The sequence below is a fragment of the Anas acuta genome, chromosome 13, assembly GCF_963932015.1.
Source record: "Anas acuta chromosome 13, bAnaAcu1.1, whole genome shotgun sequence".
NCBI lineage: Eukaryota > Metazoa > Chordata > Aves > Anseriformes > Anatidae > Anas > Anas acuta.
Window position 1 is genome coordinate 14,242,915 of NC_088991.1, and position 26,286 is coordinate 14,269,200.

Here is a 26,286-nt window from a genome sequence, read left to right on the forward strand (position 1 = left end):
AGTTTGGGTCCTCTATCTTGCTGTACAAAATCAAGGGGCAGATTAAACTGAGTTATGATCTCAAGTTGTCAGCCTAAATCTGATGGGTCTGAAAGCTCTGGGACTGCACAAGGCTGGGAATCTATGCTGCTAACTGAACTTTGCTACATCAACTTGCTCTTGTGCAAATCTAGGTAAGTAACAAGCTTCTTTCAGCTAAATTGCAGTTTTAGTCAAACACCTGATATTTAATTCAGATGTTGCCCTTGAGCATTCAACACTTGGTGGATAACAATTAGTTCCTAATGTTTGCTGATACCCCACTTCTCCTATACAGGAAATCTAAACATTTTATGTAAGTATCTGACATTAAGCTGTCACAATCTGCTACAGTTGCCGAACTCTGTATTAAATATAATGCACAGTACTACACTGGTGTGGGTGGACAACATAATCGGGCATCCTCAAAGACACCTAAATCTGTGAGCAACCTACATACTGTGCCTGTATAAAAGGACATATTATGGTTGATCGTGACAAGAACTTTCTTCTAAAAGCACTTACAAAAAATGTAATTGGAATGTTTAACCCCTACACCCTTTCTGTATCAGTGATTACTTCTTCCATCGGGCCATAGCATAGGTCTACTTGCATCACTGCCTAATAACCATGGCATAGTTGTGCTTTCAAGGCTTGGGACTGGGATTTTTCATATTTAGTACTTAGATGAGGTAATTTGAATGAAATGAGCTTGATTTGTGTGTTTATGTATGTGTATAGCTAAAGATAGTGGACTTGGCTATAAGATGGTTTTTGTGATTGGAGCAGACTACTTTCTTCACTCCAACATCACAGCTGAAGAACAATCTGGAGGAAAAAATACTCCAGCTATTGATCTTCATTTTCAAGACATAAAACTCAGCCCTTTTACATCCTTTCCTCTTTCATTATTTATAAATAAGATTTTGACTTTCTTACTTTCAGGAAATTTAGCCCAATAGGTCACATTCCTCATACCTTAGTTTCCACTAACGTTAATCAGGGGTTCATCACAGAGTACAGTTTCAGATTGGACTGTTGACTAATCTAAAGATAAGAAAGCCCGTAGTAATAACACATGTGATTGAGACAGCATCATGAAAAGTTGTTTTTTTCTCTCAAAAGACTTGAATCATCAGTTGTACCATTCAAAGCCTATAAATACACGGACTATTGCAAAATAGTGGGCTTCTGTACTGCGACTGTCTGTAAGCCTGTCCAAGCTTCAGCAAACTTCTTTGTTGTCAATGGGACTGTTTCAAAGGAGAGACCTAAATTTTAATGTAAGTTAATGTAAGTGTTAGCAGCGTTACAGCCATAAATTTCTATCTTATGTTGCCTTCAGGAACGTCACTGCATTTCATTTATGGAAATACTAATCAGAATGTAGATGAGTACAGGCTGTCTCTAAGGCTTTTTTTTTTTTTTTTTTAAATGAATACTATCTATATTTTGAGAATTTTTGTCTGTCGTTAGGTTATACTTTACAGTTTTATGTTAAATTAGTATATTCTATGCTTACCTGTATGTTTTATAAAACTATTTCAGGTTTTAGTTTTATTTCCTTTTTAGAGTATTTTGAAAAAAATATTAACAAACATTTGATAGGTACTACATGAACTGTAATAGCACAGTAAATATAATACAATAGTTATTTGCCAGATACCTCCAAGAAAAAAAAAAAAAAGAAAAAGAAAAAAAAAACACCATTTCTGCTACTGTCTTTAAGGAAACTCCTTTTCTCTTTTTCCTCCTCCCTCTCTGCTCCACTAGCTGAAAAGCCAATAAAAAAATTCTCCACCTCCTACACAGTTCAGAACAAGATCTGTGTGCATTTATCCTAGGCATGCTTTGAGACCCAGAAGGGGATGAAAGTAGTCAATGTGCAACGGGAATCTTAACTTCAGACACTAATCTGTACTTCTCTCTTGACCTTGCTGATATGCTGCAAGCTAATTATTAAACTTTATAATTATTTTTTTATTTTTTGGATCAATTTAAGTCCAGCCTGGGGAGAAGAAACAGTTAAAGAAATGTCTCAAGTATACTTGCATTCATCTAATCAGACTTTGTGTGCATCTACAAATGGTACAGAACTGAAATCAATCATTGATAATGAAACCACAAATGAAAAATGGACTGAAGACTCCTTTCCAGGATTAGAAATACTGTGCACAATTTATGTTACATATGCTGTGATCATTTCAGTGGGTCTCCTTGGAAATGCTATACTCATCAAAGTCTTTTTCAAGATTAAATCAATGCAGACGGTTCCAAACATCTTCATCACCAGCCTGGCATTTGGAGACCTACTGCTTTTATTAACTTGTGTGCCTGTAGATGCAACACGTTACATTGTGGATACCTGGCTCTTCGGAAGAATTGGGTGCAAGCTGCTGTCTTTCATCCAGTTAACCTCAGTTGGAGTATCAGTGTTCACACTGACTGTTCTCAGTGCTGACAGGTGGGTCTGATGCAACTGGTTTGCCAGGAAATACCTCAGGTGTGAAATTAGAAATGAATAAAAGAGCATAAATGATAATTTTCACAACAGTAAATGGCACATTTTAATGAACTGAAAAAAAAATGTATCTCCCATTTATTTTTAAAATGTGTGTTAGAAAAATTGGAACAGTTCTTTTTAATAGAGTGAAGTGAGACTCTTTAAGTCTTCTGACCTTTTATTAGTTTGAAGTACAGTACGTTTTTTTTTTCTCCATTGCACAGAAAAGGTAAATTGCTTAAGGCAGGGAAAAGACAGTATATTGGTGCTATCTAGTGGTGCGCTGAAGTAGTCAATGAAGATGAAAAATAAAACTGTGAAAAATGACTGAGTGGAAATCTTTTGTCTTACTCCTGTGCACTCAGTGAGGCTCTAAAATCTTAGAACTAAAACAAGTGGCATGTGGGATGAAGAGCCAAAAGTAAACTCAGAACATACTTTGGGACAAACTACTTTCATGACTTTCATGACTTGATGGTTACTGCAATACTTATGGTAGTTTTCATGTTAATAAGTGCTTAGTGTGAGATAATGTGGCACAATTGGAATACTTTCTCTGCTTTGAGTTTACAGTTCTTATATTTTTTCCAGATATATTTTAACTCAGAGGTCCTGAAATTAAACTCAGGTTACAAATGAAGCATTGTTGAAAGGGATCAGTGCTCCCATCTGACTCTTTTCATAAGGAACTGCTGAATAACCATTTTTCAATGCACCTCCTTTCTGAATGAACAATACTACAATGAGATTCCAGACCAATCAGCGTGAGCATGGCAAGGAGCAGAAAAAGACAAAATTAGTTTTAGTACTAATAAAGAAAAAGATTTTCATCTTGGATATCAGCAGTTGTAGATTGTATGTATTAGCATGTGTCCAGACTTTAAATCCCAAGTAATGCTACTGTTACTGTAACCTAAAAAAAATCAGCCAACATAAAACGAGACATACTTTGTCAGGTCAAGGGGTGCATGCAGGCTGATACCCAGACTCCACTAGTGGTAATACAAAGACAAGAAAAGACACATAGGTAGGGTAAGAACACAGTGATGTTACAACACTACACTTAAGCCTTGACACGATCTCCTGAGCAGATGTGGTTTCTGTCTACTTAATAATCTCAGTGCATTTTTCTTTTAGATCCTTGTCCAGTCTCTTCTTGAACTTGGTTAGCAATGAATTTCACTGCCTCTTTCTTTCTTTTTTTGTCGGTGTTTTGATTTTTGTTTTGTTTTGTTTTGACATGGCTTCATTTGATGGCTCTGGCTCTTGTGCTGGAAGACTTAATAATCCCTATCCATCCTCTCTAGGCTGCTCATGTTATATTCCATCCTTAGTATGTTTTTTTGAGATGCGTGCAGAGCAGCACATGGTATTCATGAGTTGCTTTAACCAGAGATAGATAATTGCACAATCTCTCTTTTCAATCCTTTGCTTTCCTAATAATTCCTAACATTTTGCATTTTATTTGTTACTAATGCTGAATATTAAGATGATGTTTTCATTGAAATATTTATCACAATTTCAAGATTGTGGTCCTGCATTAGGTCAATTCAGCATCCATCACTGAGACACTTGTTTCTGTATTTGATTCTTCATAGTAGCTGTTATATAAATACTACATAAGATGTTTTCACAGGATAACTATATAGCAAACTTACTCAGACAGTTCAGAACATAAGTCATGTGCATAATCACGTTCCAGTACACTAGAAGAGCTTGAGGTCAATAAAAATTGTGTTTATTTGATAAACAACAATCCAGACTTCAGTTTTCAATTTAAACTTGACTAGAGGAGAAAGAGAAGAGCAGATCCTCAGCTTGTGCAAAATATTACACCTAAACTGTCTTGTTCTCTGGATCCTTTTTCACTATGTTTCCTTTCATACCAGTCTTGTGCGCCCCTAGAACGACCTCTTCTCTTCACATTGTTAAGTGTCCCTGGTGTTTAGAGAGCAGGGTATGTTGATTTGTGTGTCTTACCCACCTTTGTGGGAGCTGCTTCCTTTTCCATGTCCCCTTTCCACAGAGATTTTGACTCATCCATAGATTTGCCCAGATTTTCTCATATGTTTCACTCAGTCCGGATGCAGCAGAATCACAGCCATGAATCAACAGCAGTGTTAGCTCATACTTTATGAATGTGAATGAACACCTGAGCATTAGTTTGAGTACAATCACTGCACTCAGCTAGGATCTTAGGAACAAGGAGGAAAGTAAGAGTGCACATAGATTGTTTCAAGTGTTTATAAGCCTGTTAACTTAATTCATACCTTTACTTCATACCTTTACCAGTTTTGCAACTAACTCTCTCATTTATCTTTCTGTGCACCTCCACAGAACTAGGAGAGTTTACTGATTCTAATCCAAACAGTAGAAAGTGCCTTTAAGCTTTAAGGAAGGCTTCAAGCACAAGTCAGGCCAGCCAATTCTTTAAAATGATACATGCTTGAAATTAACTTTTGCATTTTCATGTTAATTATAATGAACTAGCGTATGTTTCATTTACAAGATGATTCTTCAAAATTTAGTTTAGTGCAAATAGGGATGGCTTTATCCTCAGAAAGTTTACATAATCAGTGCTTGCACTAATACTGTATTTACTCTGACAGTGGTGTTGGTTGCTTTTAGGTACAGAGCTATTGTTAAGCCCTTGGAACTGCAGACCTCAGATGCACTCCTGAAGACCTGCTGTAAAGCTGGCTCTGTCTGGATTGTCTCCATGATACTTGCTATTCCGGAGGCCGTTTTTTCAGATCTGTATTCTTTCAGCAATCCTGAAAAAAATGTAACTTTTGAGGCATGTGCCCCCTATCCTGTATCTGAGAAGATACTGCAGGAAGCTCACTCCCTGGTTTGCTTCTTAGTGTTCTACATTGTGCCATTAGCTGTCATTTCTGTCTATTATTTTCTCATTGCCAGAACTTTATATAAAAGTACATTCAACATGCCAGCAGAAGAACACGGTCATGCCCGTAAGCAGGTAAGTTACGATCAAGGACTAAAGTGTTCAATTTTCCATAATCTATCAAGTTGATTCAAGTCTTCATTCTTGAGTGCAAAACCTTCTCCTAATAATATGCACAAACAGATGAATAAAATTCTCCTTCAACTCAGGGCACATTAGCAATCCAAATGCAGCTGTACACTTACGCATATACTTATGTCTCATCAACTTAATTGTGAGTGTACATGCTTTCCTAAAGACAAACTTTTTTTTTTTTTTTTTTCCCCTAGAAGTTTGCTTTGCTTTATTATGACCCTATGAAACTCAGGAGTTATGGAGTAGAATTCTAAACAGTAAGACCTCATCCATGTTAGCTGACTTGTACTTACTTATAAATCCTAATCTAGCTGAGATTCCCATGTGATTTATAATAGAAGGGGAATTTGCTTTTTATTGGAAGTACTTTTTTAAACAAAACGAGTTTGATTTATTTGATTTATTTTTTTTCTTTGCTATTTTATGTTTTATTTATTTATTTATTTATTTTGTCACTAATGCGTTTAGACTTTTAGACTCTTTTAAAAATCAGCACCAAGTACATGAAAGTGTTACTAATTGCTATTAATACCAGGTATGCATTATTTTCTTGTAGATTGAATCCCGCAAGAGAGTTGCAAAAACAGTTCTGGTACTTGTTGCTTTGTTTGCCTTTTGCTGGTTGCCTAACCACATCCTCTACCTATACCGCTCCTTTACATACCATTCTTCTGTAGATGCTTCCACCTTTCATCTGATAGCTACTATTTTTTCCCGTGCGTTGGCCTTCAGCAATTCTTGTGTCAATCCTTTTGCTCTTTATTGGCTGAGTAAAAGTTTCCGGCAACATTTTAAAAAGCAAGTCTCATGCTGCAAGGCAAAACTTCGTACAAAGCCTCCCAGTGCTACCCAAAGTAATTCACCAACCAGAGCCCTGTCAATCACAGGCAGCACACATGGCTCAGAAATCAGTGTTACACTGCTAACAGATTACAGCATTACAAAAGAAGAGGAAAGTGTTTAGTCCATCTGTGATGAAGAATGACAGAAACTGACCAATAGCAGCTGAGTCACTACCGTCTGCATCATGGAGAGATGCCATGCCCTGCCCTGCCTCTGAAAGGATTTTCACCAGGAGTTCCTCATTTTTTAAAGCATACAACAAAGAAATCAAAGTGTGCGGCAGACGAAGATAAAGCAGCTGAAATTTTCAGCATAGGCTCAAAGGAGTTGGTCATTTGCCCAAGCATCAACACGTGCCATTAGTGGAGATCCTTGTGTTGAGCAGGAGTGGAGCCAGCAAAGTTGCTGTGAGAATTGGCTGTGGGGATTGTTTCGCTCTTGGTGACTTGAGACTGGGAGCTCCCTTCTGTCAAGTACTTCCATCTAAAGCAAGCAAGTAAAACCATGCATCTTGATAAAACCATCAACCTGACAGGTTTTTATTTCTTTTCTTGTCCCAGATGTTGAAAATCAGTAAATGCATTGGAAAGCAAGTTAAAAAAAAAAAAAAGCTAAGTTTGGTGTAGTAACAAAGAAAAGCACTATGAGCCAGATCAATGCTACGCTTTGCTCTGCCAGTGACTTTGAAATTTTGGGTATGAGCTGATTGCAGTTTAAAGGGATGGCCTTCTCACATCCCAAGAAGGTCAAGGGAACCAGCAGGTGATCATCTCTCCTAAGCTGTGATAATCGTCTTTAGCCACATTTGTAAAGTTCTTTGTGATCTATAGATACTACTCAAATGAGCAGAATTATTCATTGTTATAATGATTTTACATCATGAAATTGGTATGGATCTTTATGAGAGCTGTAGTTTGGATTTGCAGTGCACTTTTGAAGCAAACTGCTCAGACAACCCTATCTGCCTTACTTTGGTCTGCCTCCCAGAGTGCACAACCTGCCTTTCTTTCAGATAAAACTGTGTTCAGTCCATGTAACCAGACTGGAGCTGGAGTGAAGTAGAGCCCACAAAAGTGTACGGGGTGGGTGTCAGGCTAACCATTTCCCTATACAGATTCACTGCACCTGTAATGTGTTGCTTGATAATGTGGTCATTTCTAAATCATCTGCACATTTACAAGCATGCTGGAGGAGATGTATTTTTCTATTGTACCAGCCTTCTATTTTTGAGTTATTCAAGTAACATCTCTTTTTCATATTATGATAGACTGTCTTTATGAGATTGGCCTTTTAATCTCAAATCCACTGATTTTAACGACTCTGCATGTGTAAACAAGTCAGCTATAGCCTATCATGGGCAGCCTGTTTATGCCTAAAAAGCAAAGCAGCACTGCTGGCAGGGACTGTCTTCCTACCAGGAAATAGAAGAAGCAAATCTTCCAGCCCCATATTACCAAAATGTTGAATGAAACCTATTTTTATTAGGCTTGTGTACATTGAACCAAAATTTTGTTCTGTGGGAGTTGGTGTTAAAAATCCACAATAGATTTTTTATTGCTTAAAATAAGGAACTTCTTTCTCAAAAAAGAAGTTGTGCATTGAATTATTGAAGAGAGGTTGCAACATATGAATTATACAAACCACTGCTGTCAGTCACAGAAGTTTGAATTTTATCTCTTATTTGAAAGGCTAACTAACCCTTGAAGACATAACACTCCTCCAGTTGCACAGAGCCCTTAACAACACATGGATGGAAATCCATCCATCCGTGCACTGTTATTTGAGTTCATTATAAGATGCAGGAAATCTATTTGCAGTCTCTCTCTTCTGACTGTCCTAATCAGAATAATAAAACTAATCTACAAATCCCAAAGGCATTGGAATACAACCTCTGTAGTCATCTTAAACCAGTTTAATGATAGCCCATTTTAATCCCATCAGGCCTGGCCTTATTGTACTACGCTCTTCACATTATTTGCTGCAAGACTGTAAGCACTAATTTTCAAATGGTTTCTCCATTTTATTGTGCCAATTGTATACCAGGATAGGATCATTGAAGTAAATAGAATTATAACAGCACAGAAATGCAATTTATGGCAAAGCAGACTCCAGAGACCTCATCTTACTCTCTTTGTCTTAACAGAACACATTCCCTGGTACTGAGCAATGTACAAAAAGAACACATTACACTGATATTTTCCCCTTCTCACTCTCTTTAATGGAGCTGCAGGGTGAGACTGAAATGGGCAAATAAGCCTGCACACTTAAGACCCTACTTTTCTTTTCCTAGATCTTACTATAGGGAATTCTAAATAAAAGAAAGATCAACAAACATTATAGTCCCTTACAATACTATTTTAGTTTATTGAAACTTTTAGAAAATAAATATGCCACATGTTTCTGGACTTCACAATTTGTCTCTGCTGGAGGGCATATTTTTCATTACAAAGTCCTTGGTGATACCTCACAGTGACCCTTAAAAATCAGTTTCCTAATTCACCATTTTCTTTGCTTTGCATGCAGCTAATCGTTTCTTGTGTAACTACTCCTCCAACTGGATGGTTTATCAATTGCTAATATATTGTATTAGAAATGTGATGTTTTTGCTATATGCTACACATATTTTCGTTAAAGACTGGCAATATTTTAAGTCATAATTTAGCTATTCTATGTTAATAATTCTATATTTTCAAACCTTCATGAAATGTTGAATTGGAGTGATATATTGGTCAATATTTATTTTTATCTAAATGATCTGATGTTACTCATTCCATCAATTCGTCCAATATAACTATCCATAAAATATCTCCATGTTACCACAACTGGATTGAGGAGAAAAGAATCGTTTCTTTCGGTACCTTTTCTGAGTGTTAAAAACAGTTCTTTCAGCCCTAGGTAATATACATGTAATTCTATATGGGAACAATGTGTGTTTACAGAAATATTGAATGTCATTTAGCAAACAATTGGCATGAGGAATTAGGGTTTTACTATTCATATCCACAATGAAAGACTATGTAGAAGAAAGGTACAAAATACTGAAAGACAAGACTCTATCAAAGGACTTGTTCATGTGGAATCTTATTGGGTAAGTAAATACTATTTTTAAGATGTGCCTTTTTATAATTTGTTTTGTGAATATGTTCACGCTGCCAGCTTTAATAGATTTAGATGTAACAAATAATTGAGTCAGCAACAGGTTCAGTATGGGTGCTCTGATTTGCACTCTCAGTATAAGATACTTGTTTAGTTTCAAAAAAAATATTTTCCACATAAAATTAATAAAATCATGTCAAAGCATGGATATGGTGTAACAGGCTGCCTCTCCAGCAAATGGCACAGAATGACATTAAAATCAGTTTGTGAAACTATAGCCATTTTAAAGCCCACCCTCTTGTTTCCATAGAAAGCATTGTTTTATTTTACATAGTTAAATATGGTCTGCCTGCTGATGGTCATGTGTTTCTGCTAAGAATATTGCAATTAAAGAATAAGCTAAAGTTACACACAGCTATACCACTTGTACATTTCAATCAGTGGTACTTAGAATTGAAAAAAAATATACAGGCTGTGCTGCAAACAATGCCCTCGGTGAAAGGCTGACTGTTCTGTGGAATTTCCATTGTCAACATAGGAAAGATGTTTTAGTTTTTAGCACATCTGGATCCAGTCCTGCCATTTTTCACGCAGTTAAGACACCACTTCACTCTCACTAGCATGTGTGTGTACCAGCTAAGGATTCAGCCCCACAGAAAGCACAGAAAGAGTAATAACCTTTCTGTAATTAATCAGTATTTACTGCCTCCTTGATTTAACGTAACAAAGAATCTTCTTAAGAAAAAAAGTGTTAAATGTTTACCTGATCAGCATCAGCTAGTGAATTGCTGGTTCTGCTTTAATAGAAATCAAAACACTTTATTATGCCAAGATTTTGTACTTTTAGTAGGTGGTATCTCCAGAACAACAATCAGCTCTGATGAATCAAGATTTCCTTTTATCACTCAGAGAAGTCAGACACAGATACAAAATCATCATTACCTAACATGCTAATGCCTCCTTTTACTGTTTGCTTTGAGATATTTTGTCATTTAAAATGCTGTTTCCTGACAGTTCAGGCTGATCTGAGCTGTGATGTTCCAGCTCTTAGCCATATCCCCAGAACCTGCAGCTCATCCTTCCACTGCTGCAGCAGCTGTGTTTGTGCAGCCATGAATTCAATTGTTTCAAGGACATGATTGAGATGAATGCTGTCTCAACCAAAAAAAGTTACTGGTTTTCAGCTGAATTAGCTCCCTGAGCTGGATCACTGTGCAGTCTTTACTGAAGAGGAAGAGAACAGATGGTGGTGACAAGGTAGGAAGCTACTGGATGTCAGCTGTTCCTCAGTAGCTGCCTTCATGCATGCTGTTATCTGTGGGAAGTGCGAAGGAATTTGAGGTAGTTTGTCCTCATATCTGCAGTAAAAGTGTACAGATTAGATTTACCGTGCAAGAACTGATGTGTGGCAGCTTGTTAACCCTGCTGCATGCAACCATGCTCTCACTTCCATCAGATGGCGGGGATTAAACTTTGATGTCTTACTCCCCAGGACAGTGCCCTAATGACTTATTTTAGGCAGGTCATGCAGTTAAAACACTCCCCACTCCTCCCATCACAGCTATATCATTCTACAAAACATTTGTTGCACTGGAAAGTAAGAGAAAGAATTTGACTTTTAAAGTTAACTGTTAAGCACTCAACTGGGGGTCAAAGAGAGCTCTGTACTAGCTCTCTGAATTATTGGTCCAATGACCAACTGGATGATTGGTCCGAGGACATCTGATCCACTGTTCATTAAAGTAAAATGCAAAACACTACGGTGAGCACAGAGAACACTGTGAAATGTAGTGGACACTGTGTCCACACAGTGCTCACTACATTTAGTCAGGTTATAAATGTAAAAAAAATGCCAGAATCAAATGAGCAGTTTAAGACTTACGTTGTATAGCTCTTACAAGATTTAATGCTATAATTATCTTACTCTCAAACATATATCCAATTCTAATCCTGTAAATGCTTAGAACAATTAGACTTGGCCTCCCTGCATTTTACTATCTAACAATGGAAGTTGAGGGAGTGGGCATCAAACCTCAGTAGCTAATTCATTGATTATTTTTTCCCCTCAAACATCAGTTTAGGCTATTCTGAGTTTACTAGTGTCAGCAACATATCAAGGACAATAATTTTTCTAACCTACAGTTAGATATACTTTACTTTTCAAATATGCACAGTTTATGTGAAGCCAAAAGGAGGCAGATTTAGATTAGATGCAAGGAAGAATTTCTTTACTATAAGGGTGGTGAGGCACTGGTACAGGCTGCCCCAAGAAGCTGTGGATGCCTCCTCCTTGGAAGTGTTCAAGGCCAGGGTGGATGGGGCTTTGGGCAACGTGGTGTGGTGGGAGGTGTCCCTGCCCATGGAAGGGGGTTGGAATTAGGTGATCTTTAATCCTTCCAACCTAAACCATTCTGTGATTCTATGTTAAGCCTCACATGCACCCCACCAAAATGAGCTATTTGGGAGCTATTAAGAGTTTCCTAAGCTGTCAGCTGGTAAGTGAACATGAAACAATCTTTTGACAACTATTGGAATAGCCCTGCCAAGAGAAAATTCTTGAAGCATGAAAGATGTTGTTAACTAGGCTGCGTGTTCTTTGTGTAACAGCCAAAGGTTACTAAAAGTCTATATTTATATCCTTAGCAATTTTATCTGACGGTCTGTTGACCAGACAGCTAGCTGATACTGGTCTTCTCTCCCTACAGAGCTTCACAAGCTCAGGACTGCATCTTTGATTTTATTATCGTTCCAGTCTATATGACAGCAAAGATATATTTGTCCTTGGATCGCTTATTTCCAGAAAGCTTCTGTAGAGAATATCATTTTCATTTCTGAGTGCACCGATTGCTTTGCCACTAAAGCCACCTGGCAACCTGCCCCTGCCACCCCTGGTGGAGCTGTTATATTTCTGTTTAAAACACCTGCACTGTTTTAATACCTACATTTTATAGCTCGGTGTTAAACTTTGCATACTGACACGTAAATAGTGTGCCTCTTCCTACTCTAAATAAAAATACTTTTGAATACACCCTTTACCACGTTAAATTTGCTATGGACGCAGATCTATCCAGACTGCAGTGTGAAAGCCACTAGATGGCACCAAGTAAGGCTCTTTCAAACGAACCGATTCAAGATTTTTTTTTTATTAAAAATATTTAACCGCCTACACCGGCGGGTGCCTAATTACGACCTTTATTAATTCAAACGTATTTAAAAATCCGAAGATAAGCTCGATGCCAGATCCCTCTCAGAAGGCAGCGAGGGGGGCTCTGGAAGGCGTCGGGCTGCCCCCCTGTGCCAGGGGAGAGGCAGGAGCCGATGTTTTGACATTTTCCACGCCGTTTCGGCGTCATCTCCCCCCGAAATGTGTTCTGTGTTTGCTTGCAGCACGACATGAACAGGGGCTCAGTGACAAGACGGCCGCAGGGGGGCTGCTCGGCTCCCTGAGGCACAGGGGGGCTGCGAGGCCCGGCACCCCCCCCCCCCCCCCCGCAGGCTTTTGTTCCTCCGGGTGAGTGAACGGGCACCGCCTCAGGAGGCAGGGCAGGGCAGAGCACTGCGCGGCGCCCTCAACCAGGAAGCACCCCGCCGCCCCTTTCCCTCCTCCCGATTGGCTGCGCCTCCCTCACGTGACCGCCTAGCTCGCTCCTCACTGGCTGAGGCGGGGCGGGCGGAGAGGTCGCTTCCGCTTCTGCGCTGCGCGGTGCCTCAGGCCGCTCGGTCGGCGGCGGCGGCGGGCCTCTGCCGGTGCGCGCCTCCCCCTTCACGCCTCCTCCGTGCCCCCCCGGTCCCGTCCCGGTTCAGGATGAGCGGCGAGGACGGCAACGAGGAGTTCTACCGGCAGCTGCAGCTCCAGCAGCAGTACGACGCCGAGCGCGGCGGCGGCGAGGGAGAGGGCGAGGGCGAGGCCGCCCCCGACCCCTTCACCTACGTGGACCCGGCCGACGGCGCGGCCTACGAGTGGGACCGCGAGAAGAAGGCCTGGTTCCCCAAGGTGCTGCGGGCCGGGCGGGCACGGCACGGGCAGGGGGCGGGGAGGGCACGGAGAGGGCCCGGAGAGGTGGGGGAGTGCCTGGCTCGTCTGCCCTGCGCTCCCAACCACCTCTTGCCACCCTTTCTTGAGGTTTTGTGCGTCGAAATGCAGTGTACGTGAGGTGCAGGTGGGAAGCGCTCGTTTTGCGGTGTTTCCTTCGAGTATTTTAAATAGAAAAGGTGAAACCGATGCCGCCTCTCACCAGCTTCACGTGGTGATCCAGCCTGATGATCTGCATGTAAATACTCGTGCTACCATACAGCAGTGAGGGGCTGCTACTTCGTTTATAGCTATGAAGGTGCTTTACACCATCTATCAGGGAAATCAGTGCTTTCACTGCAGTTCAGAGAATCTGAGTGAGAATGAAGCCAGGTTTGTATCTTGTAGCCCTAGTAAGGTGTCCGTGCAGCAGATGGCTCACAGAGGGTTAAAACCACGTGCAAAATCCAGACTCACAACGCAGAACAGCAGAGAACTGAATATTCCTGGCTCACTGTGGGTTGCTGTATCCAGTAAACACAGAAACTTTTTTAAAAAAACTGTTCTTCCATTCCCAGTGTTTCTTCCTGTTCAAAAATTTGGAGATGTTCAAATACATAATAAAAGTGATTGTAACTTTGTCTATTGACTTTTCTTTCAAAAGTACTGTATCAATAGATGCCACCGTTTTATAGCCCTTTATACACAGAACAAAATCACACGTTGAATTCATCTGCTTTCCTTGTTTACTAGGAAAAAACACGTGTGGGATTTTCTTCTGTAAGCCTGGAGTATCTGTGTTTCATTTGGTTAATTGATTCCTTTCCACTTCAGAGTAATTAGTAGTTAATTATATGCTAGCATGTCCTGAAGTATTGTGTTTCCTTTCCTATAAGGTTGAGTGAACCAAACTGTACAACAGTGGGTACGGAGATAAATTTTACTACTTGTCCATGATGTCTGCCACCAGAACTAGTTTGAAGTCCTGAGCAAGGAACTCTGTGGGTACTTGTTTTCCATGCAAGCATGGAGTCACTTAAATTCCAGTAAAAGCCCTTATGCTTGCCTGCATTCCTTAATGCTTGTACAGAGGTGTTTAAAAAATTATGTAGTTGTAATGGTAGAAATGGCGCTCTGATCACATATATTGGAAGTAAAGTCTTTGATGTTGACTGGTAGAATTTGACAGTCCGTAGTAGGTCATATGCTAAGAATAAATTTAACTTTACATAATAAAAGGGTTCATGTGAAGTTGAAAATGATATCGTTAGAGAACGGTGGCTAGTTATAGGAGGTTTAATCACAGAGTTACTCGTTTTTGTCAGAGAACCTAATGACAATACTGTTCACCAGAAAGTGTAGAAGCTTTTTAATTCTCTTGATTTCATTAACTGTGAAACTGTGGACTTGCTAAGATTGCTAGTGTCAAACATACTAAATGTTACTGGATCTCAGAGCTTTTTTTCCTCCAGAGTGTGTTTTATTCTTCATTACTTTTGGCGTTAACGTCATGCCATGTCTGTAAGAGCAGCCACTTATGGTCCATGGCAAGCCTGTCTCTGTCAACTCTGCATAGCTGATTTGATTTGTCAAAAATAGAAGTTTAGAGTTGAAATATTGAGCTTCAAATCACCGTGGAAGGTATGAGAGCATCATGGTCTCTTGCTACTGTCCATTGTGTCATTCTTACAATAGCATACTGGAATGGAGTTTGTTCCCTTTTGAATGCAGATAAAGCACGTGCAGCACAGGTCAAAGCTTAAGACTAAGCTTTGGGAAAGAATAATTTCAATGTGTGTAACTTAAGAAAGCACTTTCTTGTGCAGTGATGATAGTAAAATCAGCTACGATATGTTATCGTTTTGCAAGTTACTGTTAGTATCTAGTACTAAAATGTACTTGGCTGACAGCACTGGGTGCAATTTGTAGTTTGTTTTCAGTCTCTAAAGATAGAAATTAGCTAATCTCACCTTTTATCCAAATATTGTCTCTCTCCAGAGAAGACCAAGCTAATTGTTCATAGAATAAAAAGTAAAACATATGGAATGTATTAGTTGAATATAAAGTACAATGTGCAGCCATAAACAACGTGTTAATATCACTGTTCAAGTGCAATATTTATTGTCTATCACCACAAATATATTTCATCTCTGAAAATGTTTCTGTGAAAAGGCAGATGCCTACAAGTGTCCGTCATTCATCATCTGTGGATAAATTGTTGGCTTACCTTCAGTGTCACTTTATCTCTTCAGCGTGGTCAGGAGCTCTTCATTTCTGACCTTCAGGCGGTTCTCATTTAAATTGAAAGCAGAAAGCTTTGCATGATAAAAAGGCAGAACTTGTGAAATGTTTTTTTCAAAACTTGATGTACTGTGTGAAATTAATATGTTAGTTGAGGTCAGGAAATAATTTTTGCTGTCCGTATGGCTTTTTACAAAGTTCTTTTAAAAAAGTTTTAAAGTACTGTTATTTTCTATGGTGCTGTATTAGAAAATGACCATCATTAATTAAGGTCATTTGCAGAACATTAACACTAACACACCAGTCTGCATTTGTAGTTCTTCGAACCTTTGTTTTAATTTTCCCAATTTCTTTTTCAGATAACGGAAGATTTTCTGGCAACGTATCATGCTAACTATGGCTTCCATGCAGATGACACAGACAGTTCATCTGCTTCTGGCACAGCAACTGACAGCAAGCTACCAGTAAGTTCTAAGACATCAGATACACAACCATCGGCAAATGAGAAAGGACCAAAACAAACAGATCCAAAGCAAAAATCAGAAAAACGGAAGCTTGAGCCAGGTAAGTGATTAAGTGTTTCTTTCCATGTAGGCCTCAATCTGCGTAGTACCAAGTGGAAACTGTCAGTTGTTCAGTGTTACCATGAACAGTAAAGGCATATATCGTTCTGCAAACTTCCAAAACAAATTTTAAATTGTGTGATATTTCATAGGCATCTTTCTAAGACTGTATACGAGGTGGAAAATAAGCAAATTCAAGCATGGTCAGAGGTTTTCCTGTGAATAAGCAAAAACTTCTTAGAAATCTGATGGAATGTGAACATCAGAAGTGCATTGGTGTGTGCTCCCATGTTTAATATATTGATGTAACTGGATTAAAATTCTATTTTTTAGGATGGTTTCATGTTGAAGAGGACAGAAACACAAATGTTTATGTGACCGGTAAGTAACAGCATTTATTTACCTACTTTGACCTAAAAGTGGCAAAAGAGAATTGGACTTGTCTCACTGACTTCTAATATTACATTTTTAGTCTGCCATTTTCAAACTATTTAACGTTGTTTCTGTCCACATAACATCTTTGTGACCTTTATAACTGCATATGTAGAAAAGTAACCTAAGGGACATTCTCCAATCCCTGCAAACTTGTAAGGAATAGGTTAAAGAGAACAAGTTTATAGTTGACACGCTTTGTTTTGTATGCATCACTTGCAATTATCAGTCGCAAAATTACTGAATTTGTGGGTAGAGAAAACGGTTGTTCATAAGGCTTTTTCTATGTTGCTTAGAGGTGTAGTGGGACTTAAAACTTGGTCAGGATAGCAGCATTCATGTAGATTGCTGTGAGCACTTGGAAGGTTGGTATTATCTGTAACAGGAATACTCTAGGTCTGTATATTGGGGAGCACAACAATATCACTATGTTAAACCTATTTAGAAGTAAAAATGTTCTCAAAATATTGGTATGAAGTAATGTTTAAAAGGTAATAACAAAAAGTTCCAAGGGCTGTGATTTATTATTTTATATGTAGACATTTTCCAAGTCTCCTATCTTTCATTTTAAGAAACACTGGTTTTTCTGCTCTAGTGAGATACGAAAAAAATAATAATAATTGAACCAACTAAACATACTTAACCTTCTGTTTTAACATACTTTGTAGGTTTACCACCAGACATTACAAAAGATGAATTTGTACAAGTCATGTCAAAATGTGGTATCATTATGCGAGATCCGCAGACAGAAGAACACAAAATCAAACTTTACAAAGATAAGGAAGGAAATCTCAAAGGAGACGGCCTGTGTTGCTATCTAAAGGTCAGTGGTGCAATGAAATGGGGTATTCCTTTCTGGTAAAGATCCTTTTGGCCACTGCCTCAGAATCATGTTAAGAAGATTCTTAATGTATCTGAAGTATAGCTCAGAACATGGATGTCTGTTTTAAGCAGATATGTGGGCAGCTCTGGAATCACTGTCTGTGTACCTCATTTGTTTTTCCTTTACCCAGTTCCCCCCCTACTGAAAATATCCATTAATACCTGCCGAAGATGTCTAAAAAGGTTCCTATCTTAGGTGCCAGCAATTATGGTGTGGAATGGGAGACCTCTTCACATTTTACTTAGGAAAAAAAATACACTTCTGTGTGGCCAAAAACATAGAAATAATGAGATGGAAAGGAGCATATACTGTAGCTGTGTGTTCATAGCTTTTAATTGAGACCTGCTTTAAGTTCAGACTTTGATTTTAGAACTGTTCTTGTTCTCAATAAAACAGATAAATCTGGTTAATCTATAAAAGTTAGTGTTCCAGTAGTATTTCCTTCGTGTGTTTCACTTGTGGATCATTTGGCAAGTTAGTGTACACTAGTGCAATCTGCTTTAACTCTGCATGAAGCAACGGGTAGTACTAACTCAGCTGTCTTGCATTCTATATTCTGGCTATAATTTTAGAAGTTAGGGCTGCTTAGCACACAAGTATAAAGACAGTCTCCCCTCTGAAGAACTTCTTGGAAAAATTTTTAAATGGCTTAAGAGTGTTAACTGTCTGCTGTTATAGGAGAAAACAGAAAATAAATCAACCATCTGATTTTTTTTTTTTTTAAGTTCACCAGCTTGTGCATTGCAGACTAGTTCTTATGATCAACTTGGTTGAAATGTAAGCAATTGCTTTTGGGAGCATTAATCTGCTAAAACAATGGTAAAGAAATACTGGTTTTATTTTGATAGTAATAAAAGAACCACATGGCCAACTGTGTGTGTTTCAGTGAAGTTTTTTTAGTTGAGACTCAGAGGAGATCCAGCCTTATGGCTGGGAAGTGTCAGGGAATTAATTTGTAGCAGAATAATAATTAAATCTTACTGGAATAATTTGACTGCGCTGTTTTTTTTTTTGTTGTTTGTTTTTGTTTTTCTGTTTTTTAAAGCTTGTGCTCTGTTTTGTCTTCACACAGAGAGAATCAGTTCAACTTGCTTTGAGACTTCTGGATGAGGCAGAAGTTAGAGGCTATAAATTGCATGTTGAAGTTGCAAAGTTCCAACTGAAGGGGGAGTATGATGCAAGCAAAAAGAAGAAGAAATGTAAAGACTACAAGAAGAAATTGTCTCAACAGCAAAAGTTTGTATTTTTTTTTTCTTTCAGTAGAATATTGCTTGAATTCTAAGTGCTATTAGTAAGATGTTGCTTCTAGTTGAAATTCTAAGAGTTGCACAAAAGCCAGAGTCTGAGAGAGAAATAGTGGAAATAATATACGTTTGGAGGGGAGGAGCTTCTAAGTTAACTGTTGACATAATGAACTTCTTCACAACTGCCAAATTAAGAATCTTCAATCCCTATGTAATATTCTTGCAGTTAGAGAAGAAAATATTACAACTTGAGGGAGTTAAGACTTTTTTCCCCCATTGTGTGAGAATGCCTGAATTCTGTCATATTTAAGTTTACTTGCATAAGGTGGTAACGCCCTAGGTGTCTATGTACTGTTTGTACCATACTTTACTTTCCACAAATGGCAAGGGATGCTGTCTTTCTTAGGAGCAAATATCAAAATATCTCTGTAGATTTCCCCAGACATCTGACTTTTGGTATGTGATATTTTGTTGTGTTTTTTAAATTATATATGCGTATATTGTTTTTAACTTTTAATAATTGATTTTTTGCATTTTGGAGGAAGATGAAGATTAAAAAGAAGAAAAAGTTTGTATAGGACTATCATTTTAATGAAAGCAACATTCCACTCAACGTTTTAAATAATAATGCAGATATACTTTGCCGTAGCTAAAGGGATCAAAGTCTAAGAGTTCAAATAGCTTGAAATGTATCTGCCTCAAAGATACACTGCTAGTTCTTTTTTTAAGAAGTCTTTAGTGTGGAGGGGGGTAAAGTATGAAAATAATGGAATTGCATTTGACATCAATTTGTGTGAATAAGAAATTGTGCTTTTCTCTTAAGTCATTTAGCTGTTTTCAACCTGTCTTATACAAATTGACTTCAGTTGGTGTTCCTTTTGAGTTGAAGAGCATAATTTACTTTCAAACTACCTTGATGGGGAATCCAGGTTTTCTTCAGCTGAAGTAGCAGATACAAAGAGGAGTTTAAACAAGATTTTTTTTCCCTTAAATCTAAGATTTTGAGATTTAGAAGTGTAAATGAATTTGTCCCTTTTTATTTTGTTACAGGATATGAAGTAGACTTCTCTCCAAGAAGTATCATTTTTATGAGACAGCAAAGTCCTAGGACAGATAACCTGAATTGCGTTGCTAGTTTGTGGCAGTGGCTCTGTACACTGTGATTGTAGCAATCTTTGTAAGACCCAAGGTGTTCTTGCGTGTTTGTATAAACATAAGCAGTAAAATTTTACCAAAGGGAACAGTGGATTTCCTTTTACAAAATAAATCTTCATTTAGAAGGGTTATTAGAATGTTGACACTTATTGTATTTGGCAGCAGCTGGTTAATCTAAATTGATGAGGGAGGAATTGAAACTTGGAAGATTTTTCACTGTTTAGAAAAATGCTTCAATTGTTAAAGTAGCTTTTATTTCTGTGAGCGTTTAAGTACTTGAAAACCTCAACTACTTTGTAGTAGAAATGTTAATTTTATTTTGATTGCATTTTTAAGAGTAATTTAAATCTGTCAAAATGTGTTTTAGTTGATGTATTGCAAGAAATAAAAAATTAATGATTTTTTTTCAACAAATACTTGTAGAAACAGAAGAGAGCCGCAACAATATCTTCTTACTGTTGCTTCATTTCATTAGACAGCTGGATTGGAGGCCTGAGAAGAAAGATGGTGCAGCTCGAATGCGACATGAACGCATCGTTATTATCAGGAATATGTTTCACCCAAAGGACTTTGAGGTAGGAAGATGCAATTTGCTACTATAGATTATATGCTATTATAGGTAACATCAAACTTCCTGCCAAGAGTCCAGAGTAACTCTTAAAGTGGAGAAGCTAGCACAAAATAACCTTAATAAGTAGTTTATTTTGAATAAATTTACTCAAGTGAGGGCTGTCAACTCCATGTAGCTTTGAAAATACAGCGTAACACTTGATATGTGAACTCCTAATAGATTGGCAGATGTATTCCATTGCTGGTTAAGCAAAGAATGTTTAATGTGTGATTGCATTGCAGGAGGATCCCTTAGTGCTAAATGAGATCAGAGAAGATCTACGGACAGAGTGTGAGAAGTTTGGTCAAGTAAAGAAGGTTCTCATATTTGATGTAGGTATTTTTACATGTTGTGTTGGTAGATCTGATGTAGTCTGGAAGTGTGCAAAATAGGATTCTTTAAATATGAGAGAAGCATTTCTTTTCTTGGATTTATTTGATAGAAACCTGACCTAATCTTTCAGTATTTTAAAACTAGCTGTTTCAGAAATTAATTTTGAAGCACTTGTCTACTTTAGCCTATGTAAAGATAAAATCCTAACTTCTTAGGAACTTGGATACATGCCGCGAGTCTGAAGTCTATAAATAAATTTCTTTATAGCTAAACTAGCTGAAATGTTTTGTCTTCTGTGTTCAAAAATTCTGCTCTATGTGACAAAAAAAAAGTAGTCTTAAGCAGTAGAATAAAACATGTAAAACTACAACTTATTTTTCAAAAAAGATTATTGTCAGGATGGAGCTATATCCTGACTGATTTTGTAAGGCAAGCTAAAAGATGATGGAATAGTTATGCTATTTAGAATACTATTAAATAAAACTTGTCTCCCCTTACAGCGACATCCCGATGGTGTGGCTTCTGTGTCCTTTAAAGAAGCAACAGAAGCTGATCTGTGCAAACTAACTCTAAATGGAAGGTGGTTTGGTGGCCGTCAGCTCAGTGCTGAAACGTGGGATGGTGTAACAGATTATCAGGTAGTCTTTCATGGTTCTACTTTGCTAAATTCTCCCTCTGAACTGTAAATGTGTTCATTTGAGAAGTGCTTGGTGACCCCCTTCCCACACCCCTCCATTTCCTCCCTTGTCCCATCTTGCTTCTCCACAAAAACTACTAGGATGCCTTCAGAAGGACAGGATTATACTTAATTACTGAATTCAGGAAAAAAAAAAAAAAAGGACCTGTTTCATCTTAAAAACTGGGCATTAGATATGTAAACATAGAGGATTGGTTACTGGATATAAATATTATCAGTTTGCAGTCAAACAAGTCCTATTGAAGTCTTGAGGTATTATTGCAATATAAATGTTCATATAACTTCTATCTGTGTAAATGTGTTCTCTCTACAAGCATGATATTGTAGTGACTTGTATAAATGTATCTTTAATAGGTGGAGGAGACTGCAAGAGAAAGGGAAGAAAGGCTGAAGGTGTGGGGATCATTTCTAGAGGATCCTGATGCAAAGGAGCAGCAAACTACGTCTGATTCAGATTCCGCAACAAGTAGTGTTAAAATGCCTGAAGGCAGACAACCTTCAAAAGTTAATGACACATCTAAGGAGGATGTAAATGATGAAGCCCATAAGAGGGAGAATAATGGTGAGGGCATTAATGAAGATGGTGCTCCATCCACAGACAGCAGCCTCGCAGGCAGTGATGCTGAAGCAGATACATAACATTTTCAATGCTTTATGAAAGCATGGTTTTTAGGGTGATGTTTGAGTTTATCCCTTTCTTCAGGGTGACTGCAGACAATGTTCATATGATATGCATTACTAGAATGTCATCAACTGTGTGCTTTGAAGTTTTCATTAAAAGCAGTATTTAATGAGGTTCTAAACGTTTGTATTAATTGGCTGTTCAGGTAAAGTAACTCAAGTTGCCAAGAATACAGCAGAACTCATCAGGCTTTTGTTCTATCTATGCTTGTCTGTGTTTCATTACATAAGTGTAAAATATGTTCCAACACTAAAGTTTATGTAACTAAATAGAACTTAAGTAATGCAAAGCTATTACAAGATTTGTGGATTTTGCCATTAATTTTCCTGTAGCCCTCAAAACTTGGTATCATCCTTAAAATTACTCTTGTCCTGAGTACTTTTGATCATTTTATGGAACAGATGCTGTGATACGTATAGGGCGAATGCATTGGATATGTTGGTATACATCAAGTAGCAAATGATAGAATAATAAGTTGCAAATTTTAAAGTTAAATAGAAAACAAACAAGATTTCTATAGCTAACATAACAGAACTGAGTAAAGATAGATGGTTAAATCACAGCATTGAGTAAATTATTTTTCTTATTCTCCTGTTTAAAACTTTATTGATGTTATAGATCTTCTTTTGAGGCTGGAATTGTGTCAAGGAGACTATAAATGCATGAGCAAACACTCTAGCCTATAATGAAAGAAGACTGATCTTAAACTTACGGTCTGTATGCAGTAGACATGCTTTTGATGGTTTGACTTTTTTTTAGCGTTAGAATAAGGGTTTTTGTTTAACTTAATTAGGATGGTGAGTGTGAGTTCTCTTCAATGTTTTGGTTTAGCCTTAATGTGCCCTTCAACGGGTAGTGGGGAGATCTCCCGTATTCCATAAAACCTAAAGGCTTTTGGCAACTTGAACTACATTTTGTTGTGTAAATGTTAGAATACTTGAACACATGCTTTAAAAGAATATTACTCTTTTCTATGGGGAAAAAAATCAAAAGCTAGCCATATATTGCTAGCTCTCTTAGAAATATTTCCCAGAACAAAGATTTAGAAGACGTTCTAGCTTCAGAAAAACAGGCTTTTGAAAATAACTCTGGGGGAGTTCTTTTCGGCATGGTCATTCTTCATTTATAATCCCATTATTTTGATACCTAAGGATATAAGAGTAAAGATTTATGGAATTGTTTATAATATTGGTGCTAAATTCGTAGCACATTGTTCATATGGATGGCTGTTAGTGCATATTTGTAAGGAGGATCTTTTAATTTTTTTTTTTAATTCATATTGGATTGTGAGAAACCATAGATGCTAATTCTTGGGTATATTTCAATCCTGAAGTATTCAGAATACTCTGAAAGTTGGTATTTTCAAACTGTGCTCTGAGATCGCCATCTATATTTTTTCTAGTGGTCTATCTCATACTCTTTTTTTTTGTAATCAGTGTATTTGGGTAGTTATGGCAACCAGAGCATCTAAGTTAACACTTGTCATTGTGGTTATAAATTACATCCTTTTGTGACAAAATACATCGTTTTACAACAAGCATATTTGAATTCTAGGTTTAAAACTCTGGGGGCTAATTGACTTGGCATGACAAAATTCCAATTTTAATGAGCTGTATTGTAAAGGAGAACTCTTAATGCTTGCTGTCGAAGTAGGACCACTTTCTCATCTCTACAAGAGTGTGAATTGTACATTTAAGCAAAGCAAGTGTTTGAACAGTTCAGGGAATCTGAAATACTACTTGGTTTGTAGCTGTATGTGGTGGCATATTCAGATTACATCTCTGGGTTGTTTGTTCTGCCTGGGATTTTTATTGGTAAACAACACCACAGACCTCTGAGGGCACAGAAAGAGCTTTGGCACAAAAAGAATGTAAATTAATGTGGTGAGTACTGCTTTCAGTGCTCCTTTTTTCTTCCAGCTTCTAGACTCAAAGTTTTAGATCTGTAAAACTATTGTGTTCTGTTAGCTTTTTTTTTTTTTTTTAAGAGAGCCTGGTCATGCAACACTCTACACAGTTAAATCACCTGTTTTACAGTGGAATTGCTATTGATATAGGGAAGTTATTTGACAAATGTTATAAATATTGTACAGTTCTATGAAGCCTTATCATGGTATCAAATATGAAAAATAAGGTTAGTATTAGTGTTTGAAAAAAGACTTGAAAAATAAAGAATCATTGCTTGTGCAGTCATCTTCCTCTCTCTGATGTACAAATTTGATTGGCTTGTTTCAAAAGTAAAATGTGATGTTAGTTGCTTCACCTTTTCCTCTAGGCTTCATGCTGAAGTAGAGCACTGACAAAGACTGAGACTAAATGCTTTACTGGCTTTCCTATTAACTAGGATTCTTAAGAAAATAAAAGCTGTTTTTCCACAAAAATGTTGTTCTGAAGTGACGTTACACTCAAATTGGTATTTTCTTTTTGTCTACCTCTGTTATTCCCTAGTAAAGTGTAAAAATATATTTTTATAAACTATTCATTGAATTACCAAGGCATTTAATGACTTATGGAGAGGTTAATGGAGCCATGACTTTCTTTTCAGCATTGAGATCGAATTCTTCTGATTTCCTTTTCTAAATGATGCAAGCTTTTATAAATTAATCTGAACATAAATTACATTTTTCACAGAAGTTAAAATTACTATTTTTAAAGTAAGATTATAAAAATTTTCATAGTGTAGAGCAATATTGTTTAGTATCAAATTTTAACTAATTGGAAGCTGAACAAGCTGAGTTGCTTTTAATTTTTTCTCTGAGCATTATCATAAATAGATAAGTAAAGGGTTAAAACCCCAATCCAGTTCTCACTGTATTTTTTTTCTTAAATAAAAAATTCACTAAAATGGATCTTTCCTGAGAATGCAGGGTTGACTTTATAATCTGTTTTGCTCATCAGTAGCAACAAAATCAAACTTTTTGCTCAGTTTCTAATTGCCCTTGGGTTCTGTTCCAGTGTACTGCATGTTTCTTCATCCCTAGCCTTTTAGGGAGAGGTTCATCTTAAGAAAAAGTTGTCTCTTCCTCTCAATATTTTATGAAAACAATAACTAGCAGCAGGTTGAAACACTTTGCGGATAATTGTTGCTCAGTTTTGGACTAAACACATGTTTCTGCTAATTCGCATGGTGTGACAAATTGGATGTGAAGCAAATTTAAATCCAACGACAGGGAAAGAATATCAACTAATGGTTACTGCCATATAATTCAGCATAGGTGATCACTTTCCTAACCATGTAGTACAAAATCAGTTGCTTAGATTCAAGACATATTGTGGTTTGCTTTACAATCAAAACACTATTTAGTGGTTTGCTGGCAAGGTAATTGTATGGAATTAAAAGTATTCATCAGAGATTGTGTTTGAGGAGCGTGGCCAAGGTAGACATCTAGAAACAAAAAGCCCCAAAAGAACAGGCATGGAAGTTGCAGCAGGTTCTCGAATGTGCATATGCAGCTGTAAAGAGAGTTAGTTTCATTTTGCATCAAAATGTTTATCTTTCTCCTGCTGACTTTTTTATTGCTTTTTTTAATTGAATTTCAGTCCTTCATACAACTTACACTTTGTATAGGGATTGCAATTCATTTAAAATCATTAGTATGTTAAATGCAGTGCATTTTAACTAAACCATGTCCTAGTCATTATTCAGTTAAGGTTAATCTAGTCACAATATCAAATTTATTTAGCTTAATTCACTTAAAGGTCTTGGATGCTTCATAGAAACCCAGACCTGCCTTTAAACTTTCCAGTAAAAATCAATATCATTACCCTGAATTCTTGAACTGTATAACCTAACAGAATTCTTTAAAAGAAAAAAAAAGGGGAGAGGGATAAGATACCTATAGGTTTTAATTGGATTTTTAAATCTCTGATTTGAGGAAACATACTGCAATATAACTATGTAAGTTGTGTACTTGTGTTGATTTGGCTTGTGTGTA

At 37.4% G+C, this 26,286-nt stretch overlaps 2 protein-coding genes across 2 annotated transcripts; both read left to right on the forward strand.

Moving 5' to 3' along the window:
- The first annotated feature begins 1,613 nt into the window (after positions 1–1,613).
- Positions 1,614–12,890, forward strand: BRS3 (bombesin receptor subtype 3). Its single transcript, XM_068696837.1, has 3 exons — positions 1,614–2,482; positions 5,150–5,501; positions 6,118–12,890. The coding sequence occupies exons 1-3, from the start codon at positions 2,052–2,054 to the stop codon at positions 6,523–6,525; spliced, it is 1,191 nt and encodes a 396-aa protein (XP_068552938.1). The 5' UTR covers positions 1,614–2,051; the 3' UTR covers positions 6,526–12,890.
- A 277-nt stretch (positions 12,891–13,167) lies between these two features.
- Positions 13,168–22,645, forward strand: HTATSF1 (HIV-1 Tat specific factor 1). The gene is made up of 9 exons (XM_068696836.1): positions 13,168–13,494; positions 16,113–16,317; positions 16,650–16,697; positions 17,417–17,571; positions 18,704–18,867; positions 20,506–20,605; positions 20,883–20,972; positions 21,474–21,611; positions 22,025–22,645. Exons 1-9 carry the CDS (start codon positions 13,306–13,308, stop codon positions 22,307–22,309), a joined length of 1,374 nt encoding a protein of 457 aa, XP_068552937.1. The 5' UTR covers positions 13,168–13,305; the 3' UTR covers positions 22,310–22,645.
- The last annotated feature ends 3,641 nt before the right edge of the window (positions 22,646–26,286 follow it).

What these genes read in the sequence shown, in the direction of transcription:
- HTATSF1 (XM_068696836.1), top strand. Translation starts at nt 13,306, where the DNA reads ATGAGCGGCGAGGACGGCAACGAGGAGTTCTACCGGCAGCTGCAGCTC. An exon ending in AGAAGGCCTGGTTCCCCAAG is followed by an intron (nt 13,495 to 16,112) that starts GTGCTGCGGGCC and finishes TTTCTTTTTCAG; the next exon opens with ATAACGGAAGATTTTCTGGC. An exon ending in AGAAGGTTCTCATATTTGAT is followed by an intron (nt 20,973 to 21,473) that starts GTAGGTATTTTT and finishes CTCCCCTTACAG; the next exon opens with CGACATCCCGATGGTGTGGC.
- BRS3 (XM_068696837.1), top strand. Translation starts at nt 2,052, where the DNA reads ATGTCTCAAGTATACTTGCATTCATCTAATCAGACTTTGTGTGCATCT. An exon ending in ACTGTTCTCAGTGCTGACAG is followed by an intron (nt 2,483 to 5,149) that starts GTGGGTCTGATG and finishes GGTTGCTTTTAG; the next exon opens with GTACAGAGCTATTGTTAAGC. An exon ending in ACGGTCATGCCCGTAAGCAG is followed by an intron (nt 5,502 to 6,117) that starts GTAAGTTACGAT and finishes ATTTTCTTGTAG; the next exon opens with ATTGAATCCCGCAAGAGAGT.